At 36.9% G+C, this 22,366-nt stretch overlaps 2 protein-coding genes across 9 annotated transcripts in view; one reads left to right on the plus strand and one right to left on the minus strand.

Annotated features, from left to right (window-relative positions):
* LOC127425683 (tropomyosin alpha-3 chain) overlaps window positions 1-17,465 on the plus strand; it is a 26,048-nt gene extending 8,583 nt beyond the window's left edge. The window contains exons 1-9 of one of the 8 annotated variants that reach the window (XM_051671903.1): window positions 986-1,264; window positions 3,743-3,876; window positions 4,006-4,123; window positions 5,385-5,455; window positions 5,797-5,872; window positions 9,129-9,191; window positions 10,572-10,641; window positions 10,867-10,945; window positions 11,843-12,192. In XM_051671903.1, the coding sequence (XP_051527863.1) occupies window positions 1,133-1,264; window positions 3,743-3,876; window positions 4,006-4,123; window positions 5,385-5,455; window positions 5,797-5,872; window positions 9,129-9,191; window positions 10,572-10,641; window positions 10,867-10,945; window positions 11,843-11,846 (747 nt within the window). In that variant the 5' untranslated portion in view covers window positions 986-1,132 and the 3' untranslated portion in view covers window positions 11,847-12,192. Of the gene's footprint in view, window positions 1-985; window positions 1,265-3,742; window positions 3,877-4,005; window positions 4,124-5,384; window positions 5,456-5,796; window positions 5,873-7,465; window positions 7,542-9,128; window positions 9,192-10,571; window positions 10,642-10,866; window positions 10,946-11,842; window positions 12,193-16,347 lie in introns of those variants that run through there. The other 7 variants (XM_051671900.1, XM_051671899.1, XM_051671896.1 and 4 more) reach the window with 7 other exon arrangements.
* msmp2 (microseminoprotein, prostate associated 2) lies at window positions 16,812-21,629 on the minus strand. Its single transcript, XM_051671906.1, has 4 exons — window positions 20,124-21,629; window positions 19,404-19,514; window positions 18,396-18,504; window positions 16,812-18,304 (listed from the first exon to the last, which is right to left on the minus strand). The coding sequence occupies exons 1-4, from the start codon at window positions 20,221-20,223 to the stop codon at window positions 18,127-18,129; spliced, it is 498 nt and encodes a 165-aa protein (XP_051527866.1). The 5' UTR covers window positions 20,224-21,629; the 3' UTR covers window positions 16,812-18,126.
* Between the last annotated feature and the right edge of the window lie 737 nt (window positions 21,630-22,366).

Here is a 22,366-nt window from a genome sequence, read left to right on the forward strand (position 1 = left end):
CTTTTTTTTTTTTTTTTTTACAGCATTTATTAATCCTTGTTAATGTTAATTAATAAAAATAAAATTGTTCATTGTTCATTTATACATGTTAACATATACAACTTTTGATTTTAAAAATATATTGCTATATGATTAAATTAATATTAACCGAGATTTATAAGTACTGTAAAAGTATTATTCATTGTTAGTTCATGTTAACTAATGTTAAAAAAAAAAATTACCTTATTGTAAAGTGTTACCGTATTTATTTACCTCTAAAATGTTCTAATGATTATCAGAGTCTTAAACTTTCCAATTGATCTACATACAAGAACATTCCTGGATCAAGGAGTGGCCTGGAATGCCATAGTGATATATTCACCCTACGTCATCTACCTGGTCAGGACACGTGTAAAACTAGGGATGGCTCTTCCGTAAGAACTTCGCAAATCGCGCAAAAACTGCTGACCGGAGATCAACTCTGAGCTCGACCGCCTCCCATCCCGCTGGGGCTACACGCCGCGCCGCCTCTGATCCAGGAACAGCGTTTCCACCTCATTTACAGTAAATAAACCGTTGGGGACTGGGTGGGGTAATCCGGAAGTGGCCTGAAAAAAGGAAGAGATCAGGGTGAAGAGAAAGCGACGGGAGGGGAAGAAAGAGAAAGAGTCCACTACATGAAATTAAAACTCATTCATTAATTTGAATGAGAAACAACCGAGCAACCGCTTGACCGTCGCGAAGCTTCAAAGCGGAAGCTAAAGAATTAGGAAAACTTTGACACGTCCTTCGAGTTAAAAACGACGTCAATTTTCGGAGCTTCTTGTAGATATCGCGCGCTACAAAAATATCTCGTTCCTCTTTTCTTTTTCTATTCCAAACACTTGTTTGCATTTAACACGATTTGATTGAGATACCGTTGCTCCAATCAAAAGACAAGCGCGTGTCACGTCTAATCCGCACGCTACTACCAACCACTCTCTCTCTCTCTCTCTCTCTCTCTCTCTCTCTCTCTCTCTCTCTCTCTGCGTTTGACCTGTTGGCGGGGCGTTGGTGCCTTGGACTTTTTACCCCCTTAACGGCTCGGTCCACTACGCTGCTCGAGAGGAAACAGATCTATTCGACCACACTACTCTTAAAGTAACTCGTTAAAATGGCCGGATCCAACAGTATCGATGCGGTGAAGAGAAAAATCAAAGTTTTACAACAGCAAGCGGATGAGGCAGAAGAAAGAGCCGAGATTTTGCAGCGACAGGTCGAGGAGGAGAAGCGTGCCAGGGAGCAGGTAAGTGTATCGCTGTGCTGCTTTATTTTCTACTTTGAAGCGGTATGACACGATGCATCACAGTGTGGTGCGGAGGTCGCGCAGACACCATTGCGTTGTACTTTCACACCCCAGTTTCAACGCCCTTTCAGCTATGACAGGAATTTCACACTAAATGTATATAAAACTCATTTTGGTGTCTTATCAAATTCGAGTTTGCACTTCAAGTGGCCTGTAACATAGATAAATCAATGCCGAAGCTGTAATATAATAGTTGGGATGATTTAGTAGTGTCTTAAAATCCAAGAAAAGGATGGGCCGGTGAGATAGTTATTGCACAAGCTGATGCGCGTGAGCAAGATGATCGCGTTATCATGATTGAAGCCTTTCAGTATCGTTTGTACGCAGTTTCTACCTAATTAGATGCAAAACACAGCGAGATATAAATATTTTGCGTTATGTCACTTTGTATCTCAGAGGGGTTTATCCCATCCTCATAGTCTCACACATCGTTTGCTGGATTTTTGCGGGTGAGGCATAAAGGAAGTAACAACATAGTTTCTGCTGAATCATTCGTACTACTATACTTTTTTTTTTTTTTTTTTTTTTATAAATACTGTTATCACTAATCGATGTGTGACCTCATGTTCAAATAATGATTTGAACGTCGTGTAGAAAGATGTTGGTTCATTCACTAACATCTGGGTCATGAGGTACTATTTATCAGGACTTTGAGTTGGTCGCTACAGCAGACTATTTACCTTTGGCAACTTTTGTTTGTTTTTTATTTATTATTTTTTTTAATTGCTTAGCACTCAACGATGCCTTCCGTCTTATTGGCATTACGTGAGATGAACTCACCCGCAGACTTTAGATTCCTCAGTCCATATTAGGAGCGAAACTCCAGTGTTTGTTAGCGGTGTCGTCATATCCGGAAGCCGTGCACTAGCGCTGAAAGTGGCCCATTGGTTTGTGTGTTTTATCTGACGAGGCGCGGCAGTCAACCTGTTTTTGCGCTTCAGGCCCACCGAATAAAACTTTTCGGTGGTCCCATACACCTGTAAATCTTAAATATTCGAATAATGTCAACTGGTGTCAAAAACTTAATTTCAGTCGCATAGTGACTGTACTTATTCAGCTACACATAATGAAAGACAGACATATAGCCCAACCTTCACAAAAAAATGGCCATGGTAACAATAATTTCACCAAAATACCATAGTTATTTTTACCCATCACTGACCTATAAAAATAAATTGATATAACAAAGATTCTGTAAGCTTACATTTTTGAAGGAGATTACATATTACGGTTTTAAATGGATAGTTCACCCAAAAATGAATTTCTCATCATTTACTTAGCCTCATGCTGTTCCAGATGTGTAAGACTTTCTTCTGTTGAACACACGAAGATTTTTAGAAGAATATCTCTGCTCTCTAGGTCCATACAATGCAAGTGAATGGTGACCAGAACTATTAAAGCCCCAAAAAGTATATGAAGTCAGCATAAAAGTAACCCATCAGACTCCAGTGGTTTAATCAATGTCTTCTAAAGCAATCCAATTGGTTTTGGGTGAGAACAGACCAAAATGTAACTCATTTTTCATTGTACATCAGTCTCCTTGGCCATCATGATTTCAAGCTCGATTACACTTCCTACAACACCATTGAATGCTCTGTGCATGCATCAAGCACTAGGAAGTGTAATCAAGCTTGAAATCATGATGGCCAAGGAGACTGATGTACAGTGAAAAAGAAGTTACATTTAGATCTGTTCTCACCCAAAAACCACTGGAGTCTGATGGGTTAATTTTATGCTGGTTTTATCTACTTTTTGGAGATTTTGGAGTTCTGGTCACCATTCACTTAAATTTTATGGACCTACAGAGATGAGATATTCTTCTAAAAATCTTTGTTTTCATCAGAAGAAAGAAAATCATGCACATCTGGGAAGGCATGAGGGTAAGTAAATTATGAGAGAATTTTCATTTTTGAGTGCACAATTTAAAGTAGTAACAATGTAGTCACCAAGGTTTTAACTCCATATTCAAGACATCAGGAGGGGGAACTAAATGTAAAGTTAAAGTTTCAGTGGTTATGGCCCTTGGAAATAACTATGGTATTTTGAGAGAAACTATGGATACTTTAGTAAATGTTTGTTAGTCTAAGACCTAAAGCCACTTATATCTTCAAGGAATTTTAGTCATTGTGAACATTGTCAGATACCACAAAATAATTTCTGTTTGCAAACGTAGTCTGAAAACTGTTTGGTGCCCCTCTGCTCAAGTTAGAAACTATCAATAGTTCCATCATGTGAGCGTTTTCCATTGACTCCAAATTTGTCTTTCAAGTCTTGGTTCCTCTTTCATTTTTCCTCATCTTTTCCAGTCCTCCTGTTCCATATCTCACATCACTTCATGCTCGATGTGTGACTCCTGAAGTTCTCTGGAATTGCATGTTGTCTCCTATCTCATTGGTTTTTTTAATGTTTGTGTTTTAGGCTGAGGCAGAAGTGGCGTCTCTGAACAGGCGTATCCAGCTGGTTGAGGAGGAGTTGGACCGTGCTCAAGAGAGACTGGCCACAGCCCTGCAGAAGCTGGAAGAGGCAGAGAAGGCCGCAGATGAGAGCGAGAGGTGCGTGCTTGTACATATTTGCTCTTGGAGTGTGATTCATCATGTCTGTATTCAAATTAATTTTTTCATCTACTCCACCCTAATTTTCACTTCTTCCTGATTGCTGACTTCTCTCTCTGTCTGGTATAGAGGGATGAAGGTGATTGAGAACAGGGCTCTGAAGGATGAGGAGAAGATGGAGCTCCAGGAGATCCAGCTCAAGGAGGCCAAACACATTGCTGAGGAGGCCGACCGCAAGTATGAGGAGGTAATGACCATTTATATTCACATAACTCTTATGATGTTAATATTAACATCACTGAATCTCCACCACAGCCCAAAGTTGCATTGGACGTCAACATGAAACCACGTTAGCAACTTTATTTTACTTAAATAATGAACCATATTTCCAAGTGAAACGGGATATTCAATGAGGAAAATTTTGTAGGGCGTGAATTATGTTTGTCCATTAGGAATTGAATCACAGGGATGCAAACTACTCACCTTTCAGCTAAAGTCACCTTTTCAGAAGGTAATTTTCCCAGATTGTTTGAAGTGCTCTACATTTTCAGTATTAAAATCACTTGAAAGGGATATTTTTAAGGACTAGTTCACCCAAAAAATCATCCCAGATGTATATGACTTTCTTTCTTATGCTGGACACAAATTAAGATTTTTAGCTCCGTTGGTCCATATAATGCAAGTGAATGGTGGCCAGAACTTTAAAGGTCCAAAAAGCACATAAAGGCAGCATAAAAGTAATCCACACGACTCCAGTGGTTAAATCAATATCTTCAGAAGAGATATGATAGGTGTGGGTGAGAAACTGATCAATATTGAAGTCCTTTTACCACTATGAATTTTCCTCCCTGCCCAGTAGGTGGCGATATGCACAAAGAATGCCAATCATCCAAAAAAAATAAAAATGTGAAAGTGGAGATTTATATTGATATGTATATTGATCTGTTTCTCACCCACACCTATCATATCGCTTCTGAAGATATGGATTTAACCTCTGGAGTCTTATGGATTGTTTATGCTGCCTTTATATGCTTTTTCAACCTTCAAAGTTCTGGCCACCATTCACTTGCGTTAAATGGACCTACAGTGCTGATATGTATTTTTCTAAAAATCTTCGTTTGTGTTCAGCAGAAGAAAGTAAGTCATACACATCTGGGATGTCATGAGGGTGAGTGAAAGATGAGAGAATTTTTCTTTTTGGGTGAACTATCCCTTTAAGCTTAAACACTTAAAGTTGTAAATACAAAAAACAAATCAACAGAATTATACATCTGGAACACCTGATAAGATTTTTTCACCACTCATGAGTTTGCATCCCTGGAATTAGAACATGAAAAGTGCTTTAAAAATAAGTGGCCTTGGTGTGTATTAAGGAAATAAATTGGGTCAGTTTTGAATTCATGTTGACTTATGCATGAATATGTTTTCCAAGGCCTCGTATGAGGCACGTTTCCATTACTTGACCGTATGGATTCAGCATTTTGAGAGGTGTTTGATGTGTGTTACAGGTGGCTCGTAAGCTGGTGATTGTTGAGGGAGAGTTGGAGCGTACAGAGGAGAGAGCAGAGCTTGCTGAGAGGTTAATCTGAGATTCAGAATGAAAATATACATACGCAGACATGCTCAAAGGATCCCTAATCGCATTCACTGTATAGTGCACAGAGTCCATTTAGTCCTATGAAACCTCAAATTCATTGTTTTCTCAGCGTGAGAAATATGCCTCATTCTGCATGACAAAAGGAATGCTCTATCATAACCATAATCCCCTTTTGTGTGTGAGCGAGCGAGCGAGAGAGAGTGTATGAGTGATTTCATTGGCTTGACCATCTTAAATTCATATGTCATCCCCCTTCTCATTTGTGTTTGGGCATGTGTGACCTTTGACCTGACATACCTTCCCCTCCCCACCCAAACTAACAGCCATGTCAAGCAGATGGAGGAGGAGTTGAGAGCTCTTGACCAGACATTGAAGACTCTGCAAGCCTCAGACGAGAAGGTATATACTCCAAATGAACGATTTTGTGTCTGCTGGTTAAGGTTACCCAACCGCTTATGTGTTTGTTGGAGACGTGGCATGACGGACCACGAAAGAATGTTGAGAATGTTATCTGCTTTTAAAAAGAATCTACGTTTTGTTTATGTTAGTGAGTGTGCAAACGAGCTAGTTAAAGGGATAGTTCACTCATTAATAAAAATTCTGTCATCAATTACACACCCTTACGTTGTTCCAAACCCTACAACATGACAATGAAAGTGAGTGGTGACTGAGGCTGTGATTCGGCCTAACATCACATTTGTATTCCGTGAAAAAGTCATGCAGGTTTGGAACAACATGAGGGTGATTAAATGATGATGGGATTTTCCTTCCTTTTGTGAACTGTCTCTTTATATCCACAAGAAAACAGGACTCCTCCCTCCAGCACTGGCCATTCTTAATCTGTGCTTCTACATTTTTTCCTGGTTTTTCACCCATATCTGTCTTTTATCCCTATATTTTTTTCTTCCTTCCTCCCACTCATCTAACCACCCACAGGTATCATTCTTTCAGAAACTGCATGGGTCAGCTTTATTTGCTAACCTTTCAGAAAGCATGATAGAAGTCATTCCTTGGAAAAATAGAATGGCATCATATGCATGCTCATGTAACAAGCTTTAATCATTTTCTGTCATATCTGCCTAAAGCTAAATGTTCATGTTCCACAAAGGAAGTTTTCTTCATTTGCATTAAAAACATGCTTGCACCACCACACAGGACTGTTAAACACACAATCTCAAGTCAAGATATTGCCCATTGCACACAAGGAATAAGTTAAACACCAAGTACTTGTGGCAGGGGACAGCAACAACACAAACTACACTACATTAAACTGTTGTAAATGTTGTTGAAAGCACAAGCAGAATCATTTAAAGGAATATACCATGTTAAATACAAGTAAAGCTCTATCAACAGTATTTGTGGCATGCTGTCGATTTGTGTGGAAAATAATTTCATCCCATAGTTTGTTTAAAAACAAAAATAACAATCAGTTAACATTGATTGTTAGGATGCATACACTGGAGTTTATACTCTGTCAAAGAATGCAGCAAAATCATTGATTTTAATGGGGATCAGTTGTGATTTAGCAAATCCAGTTTGCAGTATTCCTGTTTAATTCAAAGCTGACACTTTATACACTCAGTACACATCTTGCACATTCATATCCATAAAATGCTCCGTCAGAATGTTCTCTAGTGTGTAGGCACCCTTGCACGCTTAGAATGCAAGTCTATGGGGCAAGCGTACGGTGTGGTGGTTGCCCCATATACTTCCATGGTAAGTGCATTTCTGTACATTCATTTTGTGTTTATACAAACAAAGGTGATTCAAAATATATTTTCTGTGGTGATCGACAGCAAACTGATGCTGTCTGTAGACCCTGTATTTAATCCGGAGCATTCCTTTTAAGGCCTCTCTATTCTACTCTCCATTTGTTTGACATCATCTCTATTGCTCTACCACTGCTGCTGGCCTGTCTTCACATCTTTCTTTTGCCCTGTGCTCCTTTCTCTTCTGCTTCTTCCAAAATCAAACCGACTACTCTGTATATAGCAAATGCGCCGAGCTGGAGGAGGAGCTGAAAAATGTCACCAACAATCTTAAGAGTTTGGAGGCCCAGGCTGAGAAGGTAGGTAATTTCTGACTGGTTGTAGTGTGTCTTTTTCTTTTTTTTTTTTTACCCCCAAAAGGACTGTGGATCTCTGACATCCCACAAAGGTGCCTTGAAAATTGCCTTCAAGTCACCAACAGATCTGTACTCCCTAATTATCAAAGCAGTATCTAACTAGTCATGTGAGCATAACGTGAGCATCCTCATTTACAGTTGGCCTTTTGATCCGTGTACGTACAGATATATGTCATCATGCATAGCAAAAGGCCACATGTGTCGGACCACATTATGGCAGAGACCATGACATCAGGAAAAGTCTGTAATTGGCTGCAGGGACAAAGATCTCTCTCTCTCTCTCTCTCTCTCTGTGTCTCTCTCTTCTCTCTCTCTCTCTCTCTCTCTCTCTCTCTCTCTCTCTCTCTGACTTGTCCATCAAAACTTCAGATGAGATGTTATTTAATATGCCCAAAGGACTTTTGCATAATGGAAGAGAATTAAGTGTCACACCACCATGGTTCCCTATAGAATTAAGCACATCCAGTTGAACCCTTGAATGCCATTAGATTAACGAAGCAGAAGTGAAGCTAACGAATGCTGTGTTGCATGAGATGAGCTGGTGTGAATACGGCAGTTTATTTGACTGTGATGTGGCAGCATTTTGCACAGTCTGTGGAATATTATGGTTGGAAATCTATCAGCAGTGACTGAGGATTGCTGGATATTATGGTTTGCATAAGCAGCAGTGTTTTAACCTGTTGTTGTGCATGCCCCCCTAACTGATGTCACTTTGTTTAAATGAGTTCACATTTACTATATTAACTTTTTTTTTGACTAGACTATAATGTTGACAAATTATCCAAAAGTATAATTTATCCACATTGTGAACATTTTTGAACAGCAGACTATATAGTAAATGTGAACTCATTTAAGCAAAGTCAGGCCCATGGGTGGGGTCAATGAGCATCAACAGGTAACTGTCTCAAACACAGTGACCAGCATAAAAGTAAAACATTTTGACTAATCTAATGTTCTCCCAACAGAGCAGTATCTATAACGGCAAGCAAATGGATCGATCGATGGTGCCAACTACAATAGAAATGTCAAAATCTTGGATCAGTGTAGCCTTATGTACACCTATTAGTCATAATACTCAAGTATTTTTTTTTTTTATATGAACTTGTTGCACACAACTCTTTCCTTCTGAATTGCTCAAGTATAGATGTTTTCTCTTTATGTCGTACCTTTTTGTTCTGTTGATGTTGCTGCTGCATTCCAGCACACATGTCCTGATCTGTTTAAATCACTGGCAGTGTACATCAGCACACTCAGCCATCTTTTCACAAGCCTTGCACAACAGCAGCAGGCCAGAATTTAGCCAGCCAACATGGAAACTTCTGGAATAAAAAAAAAAATTGCCACATGATGTCAAAGCGTAGACAGCTGCACTACTTTTCGCCTCAAAAGAGCTGTTGAAAATGTTAAAGTGTTTTGAAGTCTGCCAAATCCAAATTGCCAAACTGATGTGGTGTGTGTGCATGTTGAGTGGTAAGAATCCCCCCCCACACACACACATACCAAGTAAACTTCCTTTTTTTCTCTCCGCAGTACTCCCAGAAGGAGGATAAGTATGAGGAAGAAATCAAGATCCTCACTGATAAGCTGAAGGAGGTGAGATGAGGTTACATGGAAGATTTGGATTCTCTTGTAAGGATGCAAAAGTTAAAGGGATAGTTAACCCAAATATGAAAATTCTCTCATTTATTCGCCCTCATGCCATCCCAGATTTGTGTTTAGAAGAATATCTCAGCTCTGTAGATCCTTACAATGTAAGTGAATGGTGACCAAAACTTTGATGCTCCAAAATGCACATCGAGGAAGCATAAAAGTAATCTATAAAACTCCAGTGGTTTAATCCATGTCTTCTGAAGCGATCCAATAGATTTTGGGTGAGAACAAACCAAAATGTAACTAATTTTTCACTGTATGTCTTGCCATTGCAGTCTCTAGACATGATCATGATTTTAAGCTCAATTACACATTCTAGTGCTTGACGCATATGCCGAGCGCTAGGAAGTGTAATCGAGCTTGAAATCACGATTGCCAAGGATACTGCTGATGTCAATTTATAGTGAAAAAATATTTTGGCCTGTTCATGCAAAACTGATTGGTTCGCTTCAGAAGACATGGATTTAACCACTGGAGTCGTGTGGATTACTTTTAGTCTGCCTTTTATGTGCTTTTTGTAGCTTCAAAGATTTGGTCACCATTCACTTGCATTTTAAGAACCTACAGAGTTAAGATATCCTTCTAAAAATCGTATTTATGTTCTGCAGAAGAAAGTAAGTCATACACATATGGGATGGCATGATGGCGACCTAAATGATGAGAGAATTTTATTTTTTGGGTGAACTATCCCTTTTAATGCTTGCTTGTGAGATAAATGTGTAATGCCGTTAATGCGTTTACTTTATGGAATTGTTTGACCAAAAATGAAAATTCTGTCATTATTTACTTCCAAAACTGTATGCTGTTATTTTGGTATGCAAAGAAGCTCTGTTCCATACAACAACCGTTTGTAGTGATCACATCTGTTAAGCTCTAGAAAGTGCAAAAAGCACAGTAAAATTAGTATATACATCTACATTCAAGGTTTTCTGAAGCTATATGATTTTTTGATGCTTTATTGATGAACAGACTGAAATTTAAGTCATTATTTACTGAATCTTCCCCCTCCGCCTTATCTCTCAAATATGGTTTGGGTTTGTGACTTTACACATCATAGGTTCGCTTATGACAAAATGTTGCATACTACTTTTTCCTTTGAAATGAGTATATTGAAATTGTGCCAAAGTAACCATGATGTTTCATTTTGATACATTGACAGCCCTAGTTTCTATGCACTAAAGATCGATGCTAATGTAGATCAGTCTCTTGAATTTGTGCATTTCATATCAAATTGGATTTGCTTTTGTAAGCATGTTGAACATGATTCTTTGTGCCAGCACTGATCCAGAACTTTGATCATATGAGTTTGCCCTCCTTTATTAGGCTGAGACCCGTGCTGAGTTTGCAGAGAGGTCTGTGGCCAAACTGGAGAAAACCATTGATGATTTGGAAGGTATGATTGTCTCTCTTTGCCACCCTTCAATATGATCTTCTGTTTTCATTTATTTTATACTGGTCATACTGTATTTATAGCATTATCACACTATCCTTTTCCTGTCTTCTTTTACAATTATAATCTTTGTGCCTTTTTCCTATTTCCTGCACTTGCCTTTATCTTTCCTTCATACTTTCCTTTTTCCTTCCTCTTTGCTCTCTCTCTGTCTTCGTGTGTGAACAGATGAGCTTTACGCTCAGAAACTTAAGTATAAGGCCATTAGTGAAGAGCTGGATCATGCCCTCAACGACATGACCTCTATGTAAATATAGGCCTGTGCATGTGTGTGAAAATTTGTTGTCTGTGGATTTTGCTGTTGCTAGAGTCTTGCAGTTGTAGATTTTGAGTCTCATGACCAAATTGGTTAGCTAACCTTGAGCTCTATAACCTCAGATCGTATACTTTTACTACTCAGCATAAAGCTCAGTCGCAAATAGTTAATTGTTGATTTGAGCAGTTGTTACACAGTGTCTTTTCAACTAATGCTTTGAGTTAGGCATGAATGGTGACATGTTGTCTTGATTTAAATACTACAGTACAATTCTAACTTGTATGCGTCTGTCAAGATAACTAATATACTAAAAAATATTCAATACTGGTTCATATTGATCTACTGTTAAAGGGGTCATATAATACATAGCATTTATTTGTCAGAGTTATTTTTTAATTTTTAACCAGAAATTTGTACTTTAGTTAATGATAACCATTTTTGCCCTCTTTCTCACCCTGTGAAATGAGTAACGTCCCTGCAAAGGTGCTGCTGAATAATGAATAGATGTTGCTATGTAAAAATGGGTGGTCATTTGTTAATGTGCCAAGGGTTCTGACGTTGATGTGTTCTGAGTGACCCGTTTTTATAGACTAGTTTCAATAAATGGTCTGGGTGTACTGGAAGGCTTTACGAAAACTATTTTGTGAAGAAAAATTGTTCCCTGTGATATGTTCCCTTTAAGGCTTGCATTTAAATAATACTAAGGATTTTAACATATTTATTATGAGCTCATATGTTTTGGAGCTGTGGCATTAATTAATATCATAATAACATTTGTGTTAACACTTATTTCACGTGACTACGTTTACTAGCTAAATTAACGACTTGCCACATTCAGAAATGGTGGAATATTGTTACGAGCCATTTGTCGTTGGTGTCTATTCACAGATAAAGTGTGTCTGGACTATTCTGTTGCTGACTGTGACTTCAAGAAATACTACTTCATCGTCCTCAACTTCTGTCCATATTTGTTGCTTATTTCTCCTCTGATCTTCTGTGTACACTTCCCTTTTATGTGTGTTTCTCTATTTAAGCTTACATGTTCTGTTTCTGTTTTCTCTGAATTTTTGTTCTTTATTCAATATCAGCTCCAACCTCATCCTGTTTTTATCTTGAGTTGGCTGTATTCAGAGATATACTGTCATTGTTGGCTTTCTTTTGTCCATTTCTTTTGTGTATTTTTGATGCCTTGTGTCCATGTTTAAGGGAGGAAAAAAAAAGCTCTGCTCTCTTTTGAATGTGTGCTTGTCTCTCTTTCTAGTAATGTGATGGAGTTGGGCGGCAAAACATTTACATTAATTTTATCTCACACGTGCCCAATATGTAATGGTTGGAAAAAAATCGGGATAAATTCCCCATCGCTCAACATAAGTTTGTAAACAGGAGTTAACGCTTAATTGAAAACCAGAAATGGCACGCAAAACAAATCAGTCATCAAAACTTGTGGATTTAAGTAATTGTGTTCCTTGCAAGAATGTTAACTTATTATTGAAGTTCAGCATTATATTTACATACATTTGGACACCATTTCAAAGTCAACATGCACACCTATTATGCTGCTTTATTCTTGTAAACATCTTACACATGTAAACCATGTTTTCTATTAGAGAAAGGTCAAACTCAAGATAAACCAGATCAACACGCTATTAAACCGTTTTCGCTTTGCATTTAAACACCTTAAGTGGCATTCTCGAATGTCTAGACCGATTTAAATAAAATAAAATAAAGTTGATTATTCGTAGTTCAGATTTTTGTATATTTAAACACACTCAATGATAGTAACCTACACTTAAGACTAACCCTGAAGAGCTAAAGAAAATGTACTGAAATATAAACAATAAAACTGTAGTGCTAAATAAGAGACAGCTCAAACCAAATAGCTGTTTTTCAAGTTAATGAAGTAAATCCATATAGGATTTATGCTATTTAAAAGCCCTTACACAAATACACATGTAGTGCTATTTAGTGGAATAACATTTCACTGTGAATCTTTCTGATAGTGGTTTATAGTTCATTCCTCCAGGGAAAGACCAGAATAGGTCAATTCCTTTTTGTTTAACAGAAGGTCTCCCTTTGTGTGAAGCCGAGGGGAGCTGGATGAGCAGATTTAGTCAATCACAGCGGTAGGGCTGGGATATATGGTTTATTATGGATTGTAGGTATCAGTGGGCCAGGCAGCTGCTGGCCCTTTAGGCCAGAAACATTGATTCTTACCATCTAAATCACTTTCAGACTGGGTTTGGTTCCCCAAAAAGCATGAATTTCAGTTTTGAAATGGAAGCCATGTCTGCTGTGTCGAGGCTGGCCAAGAATGTTTGAACAGCTGTGAGGACTGCTGCTGTGCTTTATATTGTATTTTAATAATTCTGTCAACAATAATTTGGTTATGGTTCTTATCTACTTAAAACTGACTAGTGGTCTTGTCCTTAACTTTCCGAACCCTTTAAAGATGGCCACATGCCACAGATCACACATGAACAATTTACGGCCCGTGGGCCGGATCCAGCCCTCCACATGGTTTAATCTGGCCCGTGGCTTATTTATCCGAAAAGCGTGTTTTCCATTGGATATTTTAGTTATCTTGCATTGGGACCTAACATGCTAGAGACGAATGTGTATTTTTTTTAATTTTTTTATTTGTGTAGTCCCTCGCACCTGTATGTTAATCTAACTCTTGCAGTAATGATTTCTCATAGTCATGCTGAATGGAAAGCCAAACACTGACGAGACCCGCATCATGACCCTTTTAGCGTGTAAATGGGTAATTTTTGAGAATAAAATAAGTAAACTGGCCCGCTTTGCAACAAACATTAAAAGTTCTATAATTTTCACTTTTTTATTTGTATTAAAACAGACCCCTGATGTAGATGGTATTAAATTGAATAATAAATTACCAGGGAAGTAAAGCTGGTAAAATAAAATATTGTAATTATGCTCTGCCATAATTTATTTTAATGCCTGATAGAATAATACAATACTTTAAGCAATTGCAGTCCCATCTGTCACATATACAATTCAGAAAATTGAGTACACAACTATTTCTGAGCTTAAAGATACAAGAACCAAATCAATGCGGAACATTGTATCTGAAAAGGAAAACAATGTGGCCCCCTATGCACTACATAAAGCCCGATGTGGCCCATCTACCAAAATAATAGCCCACCCCTGTAATAGAGCAAAATGAAAAGGCTCTCATTTGCTTGTAAGTTCTCCAAAAATGTGTCTATAATTTGGTTATTTTTACTTCTGTGCTGTGGTAAAAGCAAAGCCTTATGTGCCAGTTTGAGGCCTGACAAAACAATTTTATTTTTAGATTGTCATGTAAATGCTTTAGTCCAACTGAAATCATAAATTTAGTCCAACTCGTCTGGATAATGCAATTGTAGCTTGGCTTCGTCCAGCATGTATACAACGTTAATTGGACCACAACTGGCCTCTGCATTTTGTGTATACAAGCTCCGAAAGACAGAGGTGATGAGCGACGTGCATTTTAAACTTCCTTCAAATATTCGATTACACATTGTCATCTATACTTGAAAAGACAGATGAAGACTGTAACTTGAATATGCAAAAAACCCTCTGTAATTCGATTATTACTGAGCAAAAACGTACTGAGTGTTTTAACTCTGGATACAAAACCCAACATGCTTCAAATTAATTCAATATCTACAATATCCTTAAAAAAAAAAAAAGCTGTGATGGTTATAAGTTATATATAGTTATAAAAGTTATAACCTGAATTATGCAAACATATTGCTGATGCGTTATTTGTAGTGGTAGCATTGCGTACTGATTCAGTGTAAATCACTAGTAGTCTCAAAGCACTATTATATTGCCTGCTGTACTTGAAGCTGCACTACAGAACTTTGGGCTCTGTAGCGGCATCAGTGGTTACAACCTAAAATTGCAAGCAATTTGTGGAGGAACATACGCAAGTTGTTTCGGCACTGCTCTTCTGCACGGTTGAATCTTATGGTTTGAGGTTACCTGCTTTGCCTGTGATCACTCGGAGATCTTCAAGTCATAGCATGCTTTTTTCATGTGTTTCATTTAAACATTAATAACCGTATAACTTCCTCAAAGCTTAGCGCTATGTCTCCGTGGCAACGCGCTCAACAAGCCACGTGATAAGATGTGCGGGTTGACGGTCTCAGCCGCAGAGGCAACTGGGATTCGTCCACTGCCACCCAGACTGAGGCAAATCACTACGCAACCACGAGGACTTAAAAGCGCATTGGGAATTGGGCATTCTAAATTCGGAGAAAAAGGGGAGAAAATCCACCAAAAAAAACAAAAGAAACAGCTTTATATAAGCATACACTCATGGGGAATTACCTATAGTGGCTTTTAGATAGAATTTTAGATTGTCCACTCTGTTTAAACAGACTATCTGCAAAAAGGGCAATGGAAAGTGACAACAGCTTGTGCATTTTTGCGACTGGAGTAAATGAAATAAGAAAACATCGGCACTAACACACTTCAAGTATCTCGAAACGGCAGCAATGTTATAAAAAGTCATAAATATTAGTAAACATGTTAAAGTAACTTCACCGGAAAACTTTTATTAAATGCATTGCGAAAATGTTTGTCGGTAAACAAACAAATTAGTAATGTTCGATTTGTTAAAGCATGATAGCCAATATAAGCTTCAACAACTCTACAAGAAAACACATCCAAGCATCAAAGCAAGTAAACAATTTCGCCAAACAGTTAACAGTTAAACATCCAGACTGATGTCATGACGCTTCTGTCCTGAACTGTGTCTGACTGAACCGTCATAGCTTACCCAGTCGCAACACACATGTGACCTCCTTTTCTGAGCTTACGGGCGTGACGTAAACACACAAGGACGAATTAAGCAAGCAAGCATGCAATTTTGTGCTAAATTCAACCCGACAGTTCTAAATAAAAATCATTATTGTAGGCTTACCACAGTGAATCGGGGTAAGACAAGGACAAGATTTTGAACACAGATTTATGCATTCACTCAGTAATAAACTTTTAATTGTAACCAACTAAAATTTTACATTGTGCAGCTTTAAAAATAAAATCAGGCTGCCTTTACCTTCTAAAAAATTTTTTTTAAATGATGCCATTAGGAGAACCATTAGCTCTATTTGTATTTAGATAAACTTATCTACGGGACATCAAGGGAACCCAGGATTCTAGAACCAATATCCAGATCTGAAGAACCTTTAATGTAACGCCAATAACTTTTTAATCACCAAAGAAACATATAGCCAACTCAAGAACCCTATGTAGTAATAAATGGTTTTTGGTAAGTTCCCACAAAGAACCTTTTCAATTTAAGAGTGAAGTGTGCTGTACTACGATTTGATTTTGGCGGTTTATTTGACTTTTGGTATCCTTTGGGGATTCTTTTCTTCTTGCAGAGAAACTGAGAAATGCTAAAGAGGAGAACGTCAAGATCCATGCCACTTTGGACCAGACCCTGAGTGAGCTCAACAGTTTCTAAGGACCTTGACCAGTAATACCAACGTCTTCCATTCTTGACACCCTCATCTCATTTAGTTTCTTTCCCTCTGCTCCCTTGATTCTTCCATTTTCTGAAACCCTGTTCTCTTGGGGTAGGGCTCACCAAGCCAACCAGCAAAACGTTGGTGCCTCTTGATGTCTTCAAATGTACTTTTTTTGGAGCACTTGTAAAGCTTCACTGCTCATCTCCTCAGAAAATCCCAAGTGATTTTGGCTAGAATTTATTATGGTATTCCAAAAGTGTCAAATCATATGTGCCAGTCCAGAGATAGCTTTTATGATCAGAGATTTTGTGTTTGTGGTGTATTTGTTTTTCCACACATCTATTATTGCCAAAACTTTTCCCACCATCATTCAATAATTATTTCTTTTTTTTTTTTTTTTTTTTTTTTTTTTTTTACCTGTCTTACTGCAGGCAGATTTACATGCAATTTTGTGCTGTAAAAGCCATCTTGGAAAAAAAAGTATGATATACATTTTTCCTGTTGATATGGCTCAGTATATTTCCGCTGTTCTTGTTGGTGCCTGATGCTTCCCTGCTATCCTCTTCTACCTCTTCACTCTTATCATTCTGCAAAAGTTTTTGCTGCCTGTTGGTGTCACAGGTTTTGGGACCAAAACCACATCATGTGGTCTGTAGCAGTGTGCTCAACCATGACGGGAGGACCATTGTTTTTGTTTTTTTATTAAAAGCATTTGCTTCCTTTTTGGAGTTATTTTTTTTGTTTTTTTTAAGTAATATATGTATTGTTAATTTGGGATATAACACCACCCCCCTATGCATTTTAACACAAATCCTTACCTTTTCAAACCACTATTTTGAAATGCTGCACTGTTGTGGGCTTATGGTAGGAATCCTTTGAGCAGAGGAGACCAAGTCATGGTTTCTTCATTCACTCTGAATGGTGAACTGTTTTGGTTTGGTTTTTTTGTTTCCTTTAAAGAGCCATATTCTGCCCATAGAAGAAAGGTTGAAGATTAGACTTTTTTTTCTTTTCTTTTTTTTTTTTCTTTTTTTTTTTTTTTAACCACGAGTTCAAAGCAGTGTCACAGTCAGATTCGAAAGGTCCAGAAAGCTGTGCAGATCTAAATATGTATTATGAACACAGTAAATGGGAGAGAAATGTAACACATAATAGTATATAGATTTAAGGGGTGAACAAATAGTTTTAACTGGAAAGAGCTCACGATGATGTGTAATCACTTTGTTACTTTCTGTATCTTGTGTAATGATGGCTAAATTCTTTTTTTAAATAAAGCCCATGATTTTTACTGTCATTGAGCCTCTGTGTCTCTTTCCCATTTTCATGTGAATTTTTTAAAAATTATTATTTGTATATTTTTTATTTATGTAGTGTGGTTTCTAGTTTGAAAGACCAAAGAGTGTTTTCTTGAAGTTACTGAGATATCTATCTATATATCTATCTACAGATATACATGTACTGTTTGCTTTATGTGGAATAAACAACTCAAAGTTTTACTTTTTCGTTTGCAGTCATAGGATACATAGCTTTATACAGTTTCCAACATCTTAAGTAGTTTTAAATAGATCAAACAAACATAGTAGAATGTTATGAGAGCATATCAATTAAGTTATTTTTCAATTAAAGCTGCTATTTAGTGTTTGGTGTATGTGTAAAAGACCCTACACATTTTTAACAGTTCAGTAGTGCAGTCTAAAAGAGTGGGTCATTCTCTGATTTCCACAGTGACCCATCTCCCACTCGCAAACGGTTCTTTCCTCCAAACAGACATGGAAGTTTATGATTGGCCTTCATCACCACAGCAACTGTGCAGGAATCTGGCTTTCTAATGACTTCACACCAGGGCGGATAATCGACTGGCTGCTTTCCACTGGAGGGTAGTAAAGAACAAAGCAAGTGTTAAACATGAGCTGCATATTAGAGTGGTTGTAGTTAGGCATGTATTTAAGTTTGAAACTTACTGTTCACAGCAGCCTACTCCGAAAGGCTCAAAACACACACACTGGAAGCATTCGTCATTCATCCAGGCCTCCCCAATGTCGAATACATGGCCTTTGTGTTCACAGCTGGCTACAAGGAGAGGGACAGTTAGCTAATACGTATCCTTAAAGGAATAGTTCGCCCAAAAAAAGAATATTCTCACATCATTTACTCACTCATGCCATCCCGGATGTGTATGACTTTCTTTCTTCTGCAGAACACAAATGGAGATTTTTGAAGAATATCTCAGCTCTGTAGGTCCTTTCAAAGCAAGTGAATTGTGATTGAAATTTTGAAGCTCCTGAAAGCACATAAAGTCAGCACAAAAGTAATCCATACGACTCCAGTGGTTTAATCCATGTCTTCTGAAGCGATTCAGACGGTTTTGGGTGAGAACAGACCAAAATGTAACTCCTTTTTCAAGGTACATCTTGCCATTGCAGACTCTAGACACGATCATGATTTCAAGCTCGTTTACACTTCCTAGGTCTTGACCATGCAGAGCACTAGATGGCGCTAGGAAGTGTAATCAAGCTTGAAATCATGATCGCTAAGGAGACTTCTGATGTCAAGATTTATAGTGAAAAAGAAGTTATATTTTGGTCTGTTCACACCCAAAACCTTGGATCACTTAAAGGTTACTTTTGCTTTTATGTGCTTTTTGAAGCTTCAAATATTTGGTCATCATTCACTTGCATTGTATGGACCCACAGAAATGAGATATTCTTCTAAAAAGTGTTCTGCAGAAGAATGTCATCATATCTGGGATGGGATGAGAGTGAGTAAATGATGAGAGAATTTACAGCTGTGGGTGAACTATTCCTTTAAATAATACGCATCTAAAGTAACACATCAAATGGCCTTCATTCAAACAACATTTAGCTATTACTGGCCCAAAACTAGTTTTCCATACAGTCTTTATGTTGTGAGATCTATGTTCTTCTAAACCGACGACCCAGCTTTATTCTGAGTTGATTCGTCCAGTTTACCTTTTGCATTGAAGTAGCATTCTCCACTGCTGGAAACCATGTGGTAGGGCTGGAGGATGCTAACCACACAAAACACAGCCAATAAAACTCTCATCTCTGTTAGCTGCATGTCTAGGGGAAAAAATGGAGATTACACATGTATTTTTAATACTTTGAAATATAAGTTTCCACTGAGTTACTGTATTATTGATTTGCATTTAATTGCATGTAAATAAATCTCTTTTCCTCATATAGCAAAAATGATACATCCAAAACAGCAGCATTGCATATAATGTATCTTGTTAATATTTGCTTGCATTATTAACACTTAATTAGTGTCTCTTTGTATAATTATTTTAATTTAACATCATATTTTCCAGAGCATATGTTATGCAAAGTTTCCAAAGTATTTATAATGAACTAAAAGCATCCATGTCCATTATTCCAAAATGTAGTATTATTCAGAATTCTTTATTGAATCTTGTGACAGGAACTTGTGCAATGATCCTGTCACATTTTTAATCAGCTTTTGTCAAGTAATAGTTCTACATTTTCAACATTTGGGATTTCTGTTTTCACATCTTTTTATTTTCATAACATTTAGAGGAAAACATATTTAAGACAATAACAACAAAACAAGCACTACAATATTTCAGATTTTCTTCATAATGTCTGGCTAGCCTTTAACGGCCTTATCTGCATCACATTTTTAATAAAATTTAAGTAAAATCAGTTCCTTACCTTTTAAGAGTCTTCCTTTTCCTCCTCCTGTTATTTCCTTTTTCTGTCCTCTTCTCTTGTTCTCTCCTGTCTCTAGATGTGTGTGTGTGTGTGTGTTCATGTGTGTGTGTGTGCTTTCTGATGCTCAGTCAGTCTGTAGGTTTTATACCTGCCTCTCTATTCTCTTGTGTTCACCTCTTCCCCCCTCACTGTCATTTCTGTTTATCCTCACTCTATTCTTTCTCTCATTACTCTTTTCTTCTGATTCCTTCTTTGTTTCTATGTACACAGAATGCTTTACTGTTGATAAGATGAGCAATTCTATGAGTCTTTTTAACCTAAATGAGCTAAAAGCCGAAATGGTAATTCTGATCTGAAGTTTATTTTTATTTAATGTTTTTATTGTTTTATTTTAATTGTTAATTGTTGCTAAGTATTATATTATATTATCCACCCCCAAAAAATATTAGCCTATTTTTAAGATTTATGCATATTAACATATTTCCATCATATTGAATTGTGTAATATTTAACTAAATTTAAATAAATGTAAAATATTAAAAAAAAATATTTTTATATGGTCAAAGATTACACAATTCAATTTGATGTAAATTTGTTATTAAATTGAAATGCGTAAATCTTAGAAATATTTTTGAGTTTATTATATTATATTATATTATATTATATTAATGTGTAATGGTAATCTTCCGTAACGGAAGAATATACACTTCAAGATGATAAAGGGTCCCACTTTAGCGGTATTCACCATATCATTAATGTTGTATATCATCAATACATATTGTGTTTTCTAAAATATGTCTTACATTAACAAATGTTACAGAGCACAATGATTCCACAAAGCAATGTATGTGACAATAAATAATTATAATAAACATTTGTGCCCAAAAAATTAAAATAATTCAATTATTCTACTTCATCAAAAACATTAATGTTTGTACTTACTTACTAACAAGTCTTGTATCCAATAATCCACTAGTTCATTTCTTTTCCTTTTATTCATACATTTAAGTTATTGCCTCTCTTCATTGGTTACATAACAGCAGAAGACAACTGTCTGCCTTTTCATTTTTCATTTTATATTTATATAGTTACCACGTACTTTGCCTTTTCAGAGATCAAAGGTCACATTGTAACTTTTAAGTGCTGATGATATCCGACTTAACTTCAGGGGGGTCACCTACCAGATTGGTGATAATGGTCAGGGTTGATGTCACAGGCACTGTCTGAGCATGCATGCATCTATGTGTGTTCAACAGTCAGTATCTGCACACATTATTGTAAGCAACTCTGAATGCACACAGATAACATGCTGTAACAATGTATGCTCCATACAGATGTACACATGTGCTAACCGAGAGCAAACATGCTCATTGAGTATACTGACGTCATCAGTTGCTCTTGCAACCTCTGTATTAATGTCTGAATTAATATATTTATCTGTCATGCATTAGTGAATATCATTATTACAAGTATCCATGTATATGAATATTTACAGATTTATAAAAGCCTGGGCCAGTCTGTTTCAATAAAGCTTTTTCTCAAAACTAATATTACTGATCGTCTTTTATGCCTGCTTATTGTTGCAGCACTGAGATCTGAATAAACAGATTAGTACTGGGGTGTTTTGGATAACAAAGTATAAAGAGATGTATGGAAAGACAAGATTGGAGGAGGGAATGTGTTTGTTAAACTCTTTTATTCTTTGTTTTGTCTGACTCTTTATAGCACTGCTAATGCAAACACACCTGCTCTGCAGTATTGTTGTCACACATGTACACGGAGACATTCATATCACACTTTCCTTATGAATTAACATGCACAGTTTGTGAGAAAAGATGTACAACCCCACAGACACTTTCTGCATTTTATAAGCATGATCATATGTTACATATAATAGGGATTTTTAAACAGGGTGCTGCAAGGGTGCTAGAGAGTCTGGGGAAAATTAGAGATGAAAAAGGATTTTACAAAATGCATATCTTAATTAAAAACATGAATACTTTGGAAAAGGTTATTAACGTTAGTTAATAACATTAGTTTACATGAACTAACAATGAACAATACTTTTACAGCATTTATTAATCTTACTTAATGTTAATTTCAACATATAATACATTTTTAAAAACAAAGTTGTGTTTGTTAACATTAGTTAATGCACTATGAACTAACATGAACTAACAATGAACAATTGCATTTATTTACTAACATTAACAAAGATTAATAAATGCTGTAAACAATATAATG

Source organism: Myxocyprinus asiaticus, chromosome 34 (assembly GCF_019703515.2).
Source record: "Myxocyprinus asiaticus isolate MX2 ecotype Aquarium Trade chromosome 34, UBuf_Myxa_2, whole genome shotgun sequence".
NCBI classification, from domain to species: domain Eukaryota; kingdom Metazoa; phylum Chordata; class Actinopteri; order Cypriniformes; family Catostomidae; genus Myxocyprinus; species Myxocyprinus asiaticus.